This window comes from Alligator sinensis, unplaced genomic scaffold (genome assembly GCF_000455745.1).
Source record: "Alligator sinensis unplaced genomic scaffold, ASM45574v1 scaffold838_1, whole genome shotgun sequence".
NCBI lineage: Eukaryota > Metazoa > Chordata > Crocodylia > Alligatoridae > Alligator > Alligator sinensis.
In genome coordinates, this window is record NW_005842996.1 from 468,440 (window position 1) to 481,758 (window position 13,319).

The window sequence follows — 13,319 nt, forward strand, 5'->3', positions numbered from 1 at the left end:
TTATATATATATATATATATATATTACCTTCAACATCTAAATGTCTAATTGCTTTTTTCTGATCTTCCACTTTATTGTCTGTGACAAAATCTTCCTAAGGAAAAAAAAGAGGGAGAGAGAGAAAGAAAACAGATAGTCTGTAAATTGTACATTGATTCTCAGTGGAATAAAAATATTAAACTTAACTAATGAGATTTGGCCTTGCTGGGAGTAAGAATCTTGTCTTTTATTCTGACACTGTAATTATTAACATAAGAAGGAACTTCATTTAGTAATCAGGAGACATCCCAACCACCCAAAATATTAAAATAATTGAAACAGGGCTGGAGAGATGATTTTCTGGCATAACTGAGGAAGACCACAAATGGATTTATTTGAAATCTCTGAGTTTATTCTTAAGAATCATGCTTGCAAATCTAGCAGTACTAACATTTTGTGGCATCCCACAGAACACTTGAAAAGATTTCAAGGCTCTTCAGGGTGCCACACCACCCTTGCTGAGAATCATGACCTTACACACTGCTACCAACAGCTAGATGAGTTTGACTGTCACACATTTCATGCCTCTGGGCAGTTCATCTGCCCGGGTTTTTGCTAAGGTCACTGTCAAATACAATTTCTGCCACAATTTTTAACTATGGCATCATCATTGCTCCACTGTAAGTAGTTCAATCTGGGTTCAAAATTAGAACTAACAATCTCTCAACATTTAGACACCAATCTTACAAATTCTTATGCATATGGATAATTTTACTGATGTGACTAGTTCCAGTACTCATGCATGAGTGCTGGCAAAAATCAAGATCATGGAAAGCAAGAAAATGGAAATGTGGACACAGAAGCACAAAATTTGCGTGTGCTAGAAATACTATGTTAGTTTAGGGCATATGAAAATAATCTATTCACTTCAAATGAATGGGAAGATTTAGGTAGACATAATGTAATGAAATTGGAATGTATCTAGGACATCATAACAACTACCTGCTCCCTACCTTTTCGTCTTGTGAAATGTCCCATGGCATTTTATACCAAAGATCACCTGCATTACCCTGATGCACAGCTTCATGTATTTTAAAAACAGATAGCTCCAGTTTGAGCAGTAAAGTTAAGAAAACAAATGTAAATAAATAGAAATAAGCTTGTCTGGATATATTTGGCAACATAATGCTTTAAATAAAACTCAGTGGACAATATAACTGATCAGTGACCCTTTTCTATAGGCTTCAAATGTTAAAGCATTTTAATTACAAATTGCACTTAGTGTTTGAGCCCTTACATTTGTGTGTCTGTTCCGTTCCCCTGGACCATCTTTGTCCCGTCTTACTGCCTGAAGAGGCACCTTAGTGTCTCCTTGCTTTAATATGGTTTTATCAATATTTTCCATTCGTTCCCTCTCAGTTGTCACTTTAACTTTCAGCATGTGAAATGGAGTTGGCACCTCACCCACATTTAGGTACATGGGTTCCCCCTCAAATATCATTCCTTCACAATCACCTTCTTTAAAACCTGGAGGTTGGTAATCAGGTGGTGTAACTGTAGAAAAGAATGGATGTGATACACTGTTATATGGAAACTAGCCAATTGCCCATCAGGAATGAGGTGGGGGGGGTGGGCGGGGACAAAGTGCTGCCACCCACCACCCTGTGCTGCTGCCGCCACCTCCCAGGAGCAGGAGGTGGGGGGGAAGCCTGCCCTGCCATCCCCCTCAGCCAGCACCCTGTCCTGCCACCACCTCCAGAGAGCAGGGCCAGGGCGGGAGCCAGGCCAGCAGCGCTGGCCTTGGCGCCCTCTCACTCCATCCTCTCCGTCCCCACCATCATGGCGGCGATCCGCCATGCTGCTGCCTCCTGTCCGGAATACTCTTAGAGCACTCTGGCCGTTTCAGTCAGCATTGTGACTGGCTGCCGAGACAACCAAGCAGAGTGCAAATAAAGCATTACAAACAGACAGACAGACAGACAAAGTATTTTATTATATTAGAATGTGCTAGGAAACAGCAGATCAATTCAATCTAGGCTAGAGGAGCCTATAACCCAGGTCTCCTCTCTGGGGAAGTGTCCTAACCACCAGACTATTCGGCTAAAAGATGGCAAGGCCATCCTACTCCCTCCCACCTGACAAACCTTTTCAGGATTCATCCGTGTACCTGGGCAATTCTATTTGGCTGCCAAATGTGGCCCTCCTGAGCATGTTTAGTAGGCTTGCATGTGCCGAGCTGAATCACAAGCTGTGTTTAAGTTATGGCATGTATGCAGCTGGTATGTGCCATTTAGGCACATCAAAATAAATAAAAATGTGAAATCCTGGTTTCACTGAAATCAATAGCAAAACTTTCTTTGACTTCAAAAGGGCCAATAGTTTTTCACTAGAACTTAAAAAATTCAGGACTGCACAAGCAAAAAGACACATGGGGAAAAAAAACCTCACAGTTGTTTAGCCTTAACATTGGTAACAATATATGGAAACAATATCATTACAGTAATCGAAAATGACTGTTTATACAGAAAATAAATAAAAATTATGTGGAAACAGTACCTTCATCATAATAAAAGAGCTTCATTGTCAAGCAGACATCACAAGGTAATGGGCCCAGGTTCTGCATCAGAACGTAAATCTTGCGAATGAGGAGGATGCTTGCTTTCTTGGTGTCTGCACACGTGATGTTGGAGTCATTTCCTTTATTCTTACTAAGGATGAGCAAAGGATTCAGATCTTCTATGGAGATTGCATTGTTTCTAATGTTACACTAATAAAGTTAATTTCTTTTAAGTTTCTCTAAATATGTCAAGGAAGCAAATATCACATTATCATCATACAGGTCTGACTTCAAGAAGCCGTGAGTACATATATGTCCTAAGACAATTGCGTGTTCTCAAAACTTGTTGGGATCACACTTGAAACAAGCAACACCAGGACACCATCATTGTTCAGACAGTAATGAAACCCACTCCTGTACTTTGCAATATACGTGCTGTTTGAAAAAATCTTACCCTCCAAATACCCAAGGAGAAATTGGTACATTTCAAGGTTCCAAACATGCAGAGACATACATCTGAGCTTACCCTCACATGCTGCAAAAAATTAGGGTTGAGAGGCACCTTATAAACTAATTAAATTGGAGATGCATATAGTTTAATGAGCAAGAGCTCACTTCATCAAATGCTGACATAAGCTTTTGCTCAAGAAAGCTTATGCATTTCTGATTCAGTTAATCTATAAGGTGCATCTCTACTTTGCCTTTTACCTAACTTCAGACTAACAAGGCTAACTGCCTCCCTGCAAAAACTGCTATTCACTTCACCTGGCAGTTCTGCAAGTCCTTGCGTATGTAAATCTCTGCAGAATTAGTGTCCAAGCATGTTAAGTGAATGAGCATTTTATGTCTGAGAAGAGGGGGTGGGGGGGTGGAGAAGAGTTCTGTTAATCAAAAATGCAGGAAGTGCTTGTTTATCTGGCCTAAAGTATGCAACTCTTTAAAATCTAAAAAGCATTGTGTTTTTCAACTGTGTGCACCCAAAAACATCTCTGTGGGCACATGCTTCTGTAGAAGAAGTCAGAAGGGGGCAACAAATGGAAGGCCCCATTAAATCTAAATATTTACTAATACTCAGTAATAAGGCTGCTTATAACTCATCTTCATGATAGGTTTGTATGGAGAGTATGTTCCCTTATTAAACTTAAATCTTAAGATTCAACTTCCAGAAATCAGACAACAGATAAGAGAGGGCGCTAAAGTTTTTCACTCGGTTTCCTAAAAAAATACACTGTAAACTGCAAAGCAATAAGGAAAACAGTACCTGGTGAAATCCATGACTGGCCCACTGTTGGTGTACTTGAATTTGAATTGATAACATTCTGTAACTGTCTAAACATAAAACACCGTGATTATGTAAGCAGGAGATAAAGTACCAATTGCTACGTGAAATTACAGGATTGTTCCTGGTTCCCTGTGTCTGGAGTATACCAACCTTTCATGCCTTTTAAATGAAATGTCCATGTCAAACAACAGTCATGATACATCATTGTAATGTGATCTCCAGGGATTACAATTTTCTAATTTCATAATGACCTGTTATGATATTTTTTCTGCCCAATTTATTATATACTTTTTGTAACCATCAAAAGCAATGTCAATAGTCTTTTCTTACAATCTGACATTATTAATTTCATATTTAAAGATGCCGGCATACAGATATGTAACAGTGAGATTTTCTCAAACTTCTTTTTTGAGATTAGTAAAGTGTAATTTAGAAATCTACCCGTCTTCTCTAGGAAATGATAAACAACAGGAGGCCAATACTAGACTGTCCTTTGCTTTAATGAGGTTTGCATTCGTTATGAGTAGATGGTGTCGGACTCCATGTTCAGATAAGAATCAAATATGATTTAACTATTATTTATGGTCTTGCTTATTTTTTATGAGATAAAGAGGAGAATAGATCTTTCCATTTCAATGAAGAAAAACCAATTTGGCTTCTCTCTAATGAGTCACAGCTTGCCCTTTACAAGGAACAAGGATCAACTGGGATTCTTATCTCATGACCTGGAGTAGTTTTCATGACCCCTTTGGAAGTTCCTATGGGTTTGCTGCTCCTTTGCTTTCCTCTTCAAGCACTGGCCCCCTCCCCACTATCTCTCTCTCCCACCTCCTTGTCTTTTGTATTTTAATCTCTCTCTCCTTACACTCTTGCTTTCTGTAGGTCCTTTCACAGCATCTAATAAACTGAACTTGTGTTCATCCTCTCTGTTTTATTTAGTTAGTCTATAAAAGGTGCATTTCTACCCTGCCTTTTGTCCTATACTCACCAGGTGTATCTGCATTGTTGCAGAAAGGGTAAGAGAGAAAATTAAATAGAATGCATACTTTTATTGTACCATTTTAACAAACTCTGTAAATTGTAATTTTATTGCCTGATTCGGTGCATGTTTTTAGCCAAAGTTTTACATAAGTGACTATTACACATTATGATAAAAATGAATATTGAAGTGGAAGGTTTTTCTTTAAACCCCCCCACAAAAAAGACTCCTTATTATATATGCAAAAATGAAGTTTATTTCCTACCTATGGGGAGTTTTTACCATCTTTAGTTTTCCCTGAGCCTGATGAAGGGTGTGTGTGCCCGAAAGCTTGCAGAAAAAGACTTTTTTATTTTTAGGTTTCTCAGTTGGTCTAATAAAAGGTATTAAAACTCTAATCAGAGAGAATCTACTCAGTTGGTCTAATAAAAGGAATGCAAAACTCAAGAGTTCTAGAGTTTTGCATTCCTTATTTTATAACCTCCTTAGCTAGTATCAATGCTAGCTCATCCACATCAAAACAGAGCTCTGGTGACACCCAGTGGCCAGATAAATAAGATTACATTTGACTGGGAAGAATATATGGAATTTGCTGTACAAATTAGGAAGAAATTTCCCTTACAGCAGAATACTCCCTAAGCGTTCACTATGGGATTTGCACCTTCCTCTCCAACATCAGTTGGATGCAAGATACTGGTCTAACTGTTCTGATGAGGTCTGACAATTCCTATATTACCATGTTTCTTTATATAAATAGCAGCATCAACATGCACCAGATGTTAAGTATTGTGATGTTTCTATACATACATTTTATTGTAAATGTACTAGCATCAGTCAAACATCAATATCATATTAAGTTTACCTGAGGATCTTCTGGATGGGTATAGACCTGGATTTTAAAAATAAATCATATAAATATGAGACTACAAATAAATGCATATAAATACGTTTATTTTGAAAGGAAGGTTAAATACTATAAAGGTACTTACTGCTAGGACAATCATTCGTAGCTGTTTAAGATATAATTAAGAAAGTAACAATCAATTAAATATATCCTCCAAGATAATCTTGCTCAAAAACCTATTTTGTTTTTTTGAATCTATAAACTGTTGTAGATTATTGGCTGAAATAAAACAACAGGTGGGATTTAGGGCCCTGATTCCGCTAAGCACTTAAATATGTATTTACTTCCTTTTCTAAGTAGCAAATTATTTATGCACATGCTTAATGTTAAGCAAGTGTATGAGTACAATTGATTTCAAGTACTTTTTCTGCATCAGGATATCAGAATTTTTTTCCAATCTTCTGGTGCCAGATCCTCAGCTAATATAAACTGGACACAAATCTCTAGCATCAAGAATTATGGGCCATTTCCTGTGAGATGCTGAGCATTATAAATCACCATTATTTGTTATACCTTATTAAATTGTTGCTATATTGTAACTAGTAAGCCCCATACCCACAGTGTCAGCTATCGGAATTATACAAATCGGCAATATTTCAGTTTATTAAAATATAACAAAATTATTCAGGAAGACTTACATATTTTTTCTGCAAAGCATCATAGCATCCCAACATCCTGCAAAAATCAAATAATATTTTCTATCTGCTATTAATTATCATTTGTTTGCTTCTGATTAAATAAAATATTCCTTCAAGATGAAATTCTTGCATTTAATGCTTTTTAATATTAAATTACAGAAGTAATAAACAAGGTTTATTCCATTATTTTTGTCCTCTTATTACTAGTAATAGATACAATTAATTATTATGTTTGTAACACCCCAAACATGCCAGACTTTTCAAAGGATGAATAAAAATATAATTAAATTGTACATCTACAATTTTCCAACACTTTCTAACATTTATGTTCATAAGTAATTTAATAAGTTTAACTGTCTATTTCATTTAAGTCTCCACATTTTTGAATGACAAAAATCAAGAAAACTATTGTTTTGGCTTGTTATTTAAAAGTTGAAAATTTATTTTACATCGTGATGAAAATAGGCAAAAAAAGAGATACCAAAATATACACTGAACCACAGTGTATCTGGTATTTGCCATATCCCAATGGCACTTTAGGGGGAAAAAAGTAATAATCAGTCTCGTTGCATTATGTGCACATACATGTTTAGTTATGGAAAGTTTATACAAATACCATATCTCAGCCACAACCGGTAAAGAATAAGGGCTGGATTTTCCATTCACAAGCACTTTGGGCAGTTATTTACACCAGGGGAAAGTGAGCGTACAGCACTCCCCGTTCTTCCTGGACAGCAATTTTCCTGTAGTGCAGAAATTAATAGGCAAGGTGGAAGAAAACAGAAGCAGGCTGCTCAAGGATTAATGAGAAAAGTCAATAACGATTGTTCAGATACATACCTGATACCAGAATCAGTTTGCATGAACTTGTCTTTGCCGGCTTTAAAAGGATGCTTAAGGTCTGGCATAACTTTAAATATGTGAGTTGGCCCACTGACTCGGAACTACTTACATGTTTAGTTGCAAATATACTGACTTTTTACTAAAACTGTAAACTTTTCCATAAATGGATATACACAAGGTAAGACTATTATATGGGACTGAAATGGACAAATCCTGATTTATCCATGAGGAAACAGTAAATACAAAGTATTACAAACGCTTTCTGAGCAGTCATTCATTACTAGTAAACTATTTTTAATAACCAGAGAAAACTAGACAGTCAACTTTCAGACTTTACATATGATAACTTTCTTATATATATATATATATTGTAATTGACATACCATTTCACCAACTGACTAGATCCAGGGCAGGTTTTGTCTTCCCTCAAAATTTTGACACAGAGATCTCAAATAAAGAAAAATGATGTTTTATACAGAAAAAAAGTGCTGTTACAATACAGAACAACCAGGTTAGCTAGAATAAGCTCTTACAATTCTTTGTCATAAATACAGATGATAGAATTTGCATTACTGACATTTTTAGCTGTTGAACATCCACCTGAATTAGCTTTATCTTCACCTACAGAAACAACACTATATAAATATAGACACAAGCAGTATACTCTGTTTATACTCTGTTTAAGTGCATAATATTTTTTCAATCCTGAAGCTGTAGTTTAAATGCAGTATACTGCATGGGGCATGTGTATTACTGCTGTTGTAGAGATGAAGCTGGTAAGTATGCAAATACCCACCCCCTGTGAAAACATCTTTTAATAACAGAAGCTTCCTCTTTTCACCTCAGTAAGGCTCTTTGCTTTCTGTCAGAGCACCTTGGGCCTTGAAATCCACAGGACCTAGTGATTTCAGGGCTACTTTTTAGAAGCCTTGAGAAATGGATGACTCCTAGACAGTTTCATCAATTATGCAGTTAAATGGGATACAGTTACATTACAAAGTAGGCAGTGGGAGCAAGAGCTCTTATGAATTTAAGTGGTTTATGCAATTAACCAATATGCAGATGATGTTTGTTAACAGGCAAAAATTGGGACCAGCATCATGTGATGCAATTAAATCAATGCATCTCATATGCATATACATGAAGTGCAGTTTTATTTTATTTTCATATAGTGTGTGTGTGTGTACTTCAAGAGGAATGCAAATAATGATGAATTATCTGGTAGAGACCAGTAATCAGCGGTTAGTAAATTGGAGGGTGGCACTGCAGACAATTGGAAAAATGGTGAATTAAAAACATAGGGGCAAATTCCTCCTTCCCTTCTGCAATCCCTGGCACTGAAGGGTGATTATCTTCCACGACTGTCTAATCTGCCTGTAGGAAGATGGCTGATGAGGCCAAATTATCCTATATACACGAATTAACCAGGGCTTACTATACACCCACCCACCAGCACTCACTAATACCTTCCACGCACGCGGACATCCACTAGCAACTTTCAAGGATGTGAAAGCACTTTATAAGAATTCATTAAGACTCCCCAATGACCTTGTGAAATACAGCTTTCTTACCATCTAGGTATCTTGTTCCGTAGGCACATTCGGGAAAGATTCCTCTTAGGTAAGTGATGCATGACACTGCCACTGCCAAAAGCCTTTTTACTAATACCAAAGACTGCTGTTCAGTGGATATTTTATTAGGAAATACTACTGCACTCTAAAATTTAGAGAGAGAAAGACAGGAATTAATTTCTAGTATGCAGGATTTTTAATTTTTTTTCTTTTGTTTTTCAGACATAATGGTGAAAGCCAACCAAATGCGTTTTCTTTCACTAGTCAAATACTCCCTGACCAACTTTTTTTTAAATGTGAAAGAAACTAACAGGAAGCGTAAAAAAATACTCTTCATTCTTCTCCTGCTTCCTTCCTTGGACATAATCTCTATTTTATAGTATGTCAAAGGCCCTGATCCAATACAGTTCTAAAATATGTTGATTTTGTACATTTTGACTAAGTTTCATTGACTCCAGTGTGTTTCTTTCTTTCTAGTGTTTATCTGATCCCTGACAAATGTACGTGTCAGGCAATTTAGAATAAATTATACACCTGAATAGCATATTTCTTTATACAAGAATAAATTATTTGAATCTCAACTACTCACGAGTAGAGGGTTTAAAGGTGCATTTTGGGGACATAATGAAACTACAGTAAAATTAATGATGTGGGTCTTGTAACAGTAATAATTTACATCTTTCCTGCTCACGTGCAGGGGTGGGGCTGACTTGATGATCTGTAAGGTCCCTTTCAGCCCCTAACGACTATGAAACTCTTTAAAAAACACATTAAAATAAATGGAAGTATGGCATACCATGGAGCTTCTCTGCATCTGTGCAGTTGCCATTTTGATAGACTTCTATCTGTTAATAAAATATTGATGTCAGTTCACATCCTATTGCACTTTGATGCCCCATATATAGAGCCTATCCATTCACTTTTGACAACACAGTACATGATCCTTAATCCATCTTAATGTGACTACTCTTTATTAATGTAAATAAGCCCATTGATCTCCATGCCATTAGCGGCCCGAGTACTGCTCACATACCAACTTGCTTCACCGTTATATATTAGACTGTGGGAGGTTTTTTTTCAGAGCAGCCAAAACTCAAGAGGCAGATACACATGTGAGAACAGGACAGCTGTTCTCCATCACTCCCCGTCTGGACCATCACCTCCCTCATGCCTGCCTATGGAGGGACCTCATTTGGGACAGAAAAAAATTAAAATGCTTTACGAAATATATTTTTGCCTATAAAAAAACATGGTCAAAAGGAACCGGCCTAAGAAAACCACTGGTTGGGATGCATTGAGTGGAGTGCATTAAGAAGTAAATGCCCAGCTCTGCTAAACCGCAGACTCCTGCAGCGTGTCTCCAACCCGGCCACTTGCTGAAGTAATGCAGCACGATTGGGTTGTCTATTGTTTTTAAAGATTTTGAAGGAGAAGTTAAAAAAAAACAAAAACCCAAACCGATACAAATGTGTTTTCCTACCAGTTGCATCCCTCTTTTGGTGCATAAATTTGCCTATGTCTGTTTTGACCCTGCAAAACACCTTTTCCACAGCTTCCCCTTTGCTTTGTTTGTCAGGCACAACCCCTTCTCTGTGATGTGGAATGAGGAAGCTTTTACATCTTCCGAAGTGCGATTCAATGCAGGCTGAGGGCCGGGGGGAGGGGGAGACGGGACTACATCGCACGCTGGTGTGATGCTGGGGGGGCAGTGTCTTGAGGGAGCAAAGAAGGGGGTCTGAGGGGCACGTGAAAACTGAAGGGACTGCAGGAAATACGGCGCTGAGCGGGAAGGGAAGGCTGAGAGGACTCAGTCGCCTCAGGGCAGCCTCTGCAGCCCCGCCCACCGCCGAGCAGGGCCGTGCGCAAAGCAGTCCCTTCCTCGCCGCCCCAAGCCGGGAGCTTGTTTCCCGCCTTTTTACCTTACGCTGCCCAGAGGGGCCGTGCGCAAAAGGTCGGGCGCCGACGGCTGAACCCCAGCGAGGGGCCGTGTGCATACAGCCCCCACCCCAGCCCAGCTGGCACGGGGGATTTTTGGGGCGATTTTCTCCCACCATTATCTTCTCTCACTTGCCAAGGCATTTCACACATCCTCTTTGCACTGTCGCCCCCCGGGATGTCAGGCACCTCTTGCCCCCTCATGCTGTTGCCTACCCTCCTCCCTGGGGTCATAGACAAAGCGCCTTCATGCTTTCCCCCTCCCCCCAGACTAGGGTCTCCAGCTCTGTTTGAATCTATTCGGGGAGATCACCAGTGTATCTGCGTACATGAGTTGCGCGTGCAGACTTCACATGGGGAAGATAAATGCACATGCCTGTTGCATTTAAAAAATACACTGGGCAACTGTATGAACTGGATTCAACATTTAATATTTATTTTAACAAATGCCCTATCGCTACCTAGGGTTACCGTATTTTCAGGTCCGAAAAGAGGACACCTGGAGGTGGGGGGCAGGGGGTTTAGATGGGGGGGGCAGTGACATGCTGGTGCCCTGCCCCTGCCCATTCTGTTGCCCCTCACTGACAAGCCACCCCCCACCCAGCCCTGCTGCTGCCCCTCGCTCTGGACCCACTGACCCCTGCCAGTGCCCCTCACTCCTGACCTGCAGCCCCTGCTGCTGCCAGTGCCCTGCACACCCAACCCACAGTTGCCCATCCCGTTCCCCCCCCCACGGTAACCCTAAATTTCTCTCCAGGGTGACTCCCAGCAGGCTCCTGGACATGTATATCTCATTCCTGGAGACTCCAGAGCAAACCTGGAGGTTTGGCAGCCTTACCTCCAACTAACACCTCCTCTGGGCTCTTCAGACTTCCCCCTTTTCATCCCGTTGCCTCTCCTCTCATCCAGGGCCATGTGCAACGATTTTCTTCTATCCCCTCAAGCATTAAAGCACTGCTCCCCAAGCCAAATAAAAGTTTTCACTTTCCTCTTTAAGCGTTAGCCCTCACACATCGGGGGCAAGTGCAGCGTGTAGAGCCACCGCCATACCCATATTTTTAGGGCTCATGCCCTGTACTAGCTGTAGACCATAGGAGGATGATCAAACATTTGATCAAATCAGGTATTTCATGCCTTAGGGGGGAATGGTATGGAGAAACTTGGCAGGAGCCCAGAGAGACAACTGTACCATAACGGGAGAGGCAAGGATTTCTTAAGGTGATATCTTTTATTGAACCAACTGTGTATTTGGGATAATGTTGGTCTAATAAAAAGATGCTGCCCTAAAAAATCCTCGCCTCTTGCATAGTTTCTGGACTATCACTGCTACAACGTCACTCTTTCACTGCTATAATGTAAGTGGTCATGTAGGCTGGAAAGCATCGAGAGAGTGCTGTTCCAATTCCCTTTTCATATTTCTACACTAAACTGGATTGCAAAATATATTTATTTTACAACATTTACAGACTAGCAAAATATCATTACTGATTTTTTTAAATTTAGCTTAAAAAATGTCGACAAAGCATCGGCTTATAACTTGCAGTCAACTTAATTCTCATTAATACATGAGCCTCTCATTAGGTAGACATTATTTAGACATTGATCAATACAAGCCAGGACTTATGTGGAAAGTCTGGCAATCAGGCCTTTAAGTAAGTTTTAAGAAAACATTTCATTTAGGACTGTGTAACAATACGTTTGAAAAAGTAAACTGGGGAAAGCATTTTTCAATACAGCTCTTTGGGAGTTATATACTGAGACATTAATTTCCAAGAAAAATGAAGAGGAAAGTAGGGTCTGAGATATCAAGTTTAATGCTTCTGTCTTTTTTCAGGGGAGAGTCCACCTCTTGCATCGGGAGATAACTGGCATCTGACCCTATCCCACAATGATTGCCTGTTTCTTGCCTCCGGCCCAGCTAGTTACCCCAGCTGCCAAAGAGAAATAATAAGCAAAAAAGAGTGTGTTTTAGTTGCTATATTTAGGAATATTTAGAAAATATATTTTAATTAAAGAAAATGATCTCTACCTGTTTTGGATGAGCCTGCATGGCATACTTCTTTCTATACCATATCCAACAAGTACAGCATGGCTTATATTTGAAAAAGTGCATTGTGAATCATAATACAGCACACAGCTCCAGGTTATTTATTTATTTCTATTCTAGCAGTTCCCCACAACTTCAGCCAAGAGCACTGTCCCCTGGACTAGAAGTTACAGCCTAAGCCTAGGGTCTCAATCTTGTTGCATGCAAGTGACTGAATATAATGCACTATGGACAAAAGGGGGGAGGGAGGAAAAAGGTGAAAACGGCAAGGACCGGTGGTTCTGCAGGCTAACTGTATGAGCAGACTAGTCACCTCCTCTAAACACAAAGAAGAAAGCAGAGAGCAGGGGCTTCTACTGGTGCCAGAGGCTGCAGAGCACATCTGGCAGCTGTTTTTCTTCCCAGATGGCTCTTAACTCCTGTACAATCATCAGCTGGGGGAGGGAGGCGGTGTTGCCTGTTGGGGGACACACCTATGTGGGGCAGGGGGCTTCTCTCTGCACAGGCTGGGCCCTGCTCCAGCCCCCTCCCACTCTATCACCAGCCATTCTGGGAGACATCCAGGCCATGGCCCGTGGGTACAA

The 13,319-nt window shown here is 39.8% G+C and overlaps 1 protein-coding gene and 1 long non-coding RNA gene across 4 annotated transcripts in view; one reads left to right on the top strand and one right to left on the bottom strand.

Moving 5' to 3' along the window:
- Positions 1-10,661, bottom strand: part of HORMAD1 (HORMA domain containing 1) — a 17,088-nt gene extending 6,427 nt beyond the window's left edge. For 2 of the 3 annotated variants that reach the window (XM_006036665.3, XM_025193019.1), the window contains exons 1-11: positions 10,234-10,661; positions 9,550-9,598; positions 8,754-8,898; positions 7,566-7,629; positions 6,340-6,376; positions 5,787-5,807; positions 5,660-5,686; positions 3,798-3,865; positions 2,536-2,687; positions 1,277-1,533; positions 28-94 (exon numbers count right to left, since the gene is read on the bottom strand). In XM_006036665.3, coding sequence (XP_006036727.1) covers positions 28-94; positions 1,277-1,533; positions 2,536-2,687; positions 3,798-3,865; positions 5,660-5,686; positions 5,787-5,807; positions 6,340-6,376; positions 7,566-7,629; positions 8,754-8,898; positions 9,550-9,582 — 871 coding nt within the window. In that variant the 5' untranslated portion in view covers positions 9,583-9,598; positions 10,234-10,661. The remainder of the gene's footprint in view (positions 1-27; positions 95-1,276; positions 1,534-2,535; positions 2,688-3,797; positions 3,866-5,659; positions 5,687-5,786; positions 5,808-6,339; positions 6,377-7,565; positions 7,630-8,753; positions 8,899-9,549; positions 9,599-10,233) is intronic. The other variant, XM_025193020.1, reaches the window with a different exon arrangement.
- LOC102378657 overlaps positions 1-12,650 on the top strand; it is a 23,718-nt gene extending 11,068 nt beyond the window's left edge. Inside the window, exon 4 of the long non-coding RNA XR_003092005.1 lies at positions 12,523-12,650. This is a non-coding gene — a long non-coding RNA (uncharacterized LOC102378657). The remainder of the gene's footprint in view (positions 1-12,522) is intronic.
- The last annotated feature ends 669 nt before the right edge of the window (positions 12,651-13,319 follow it).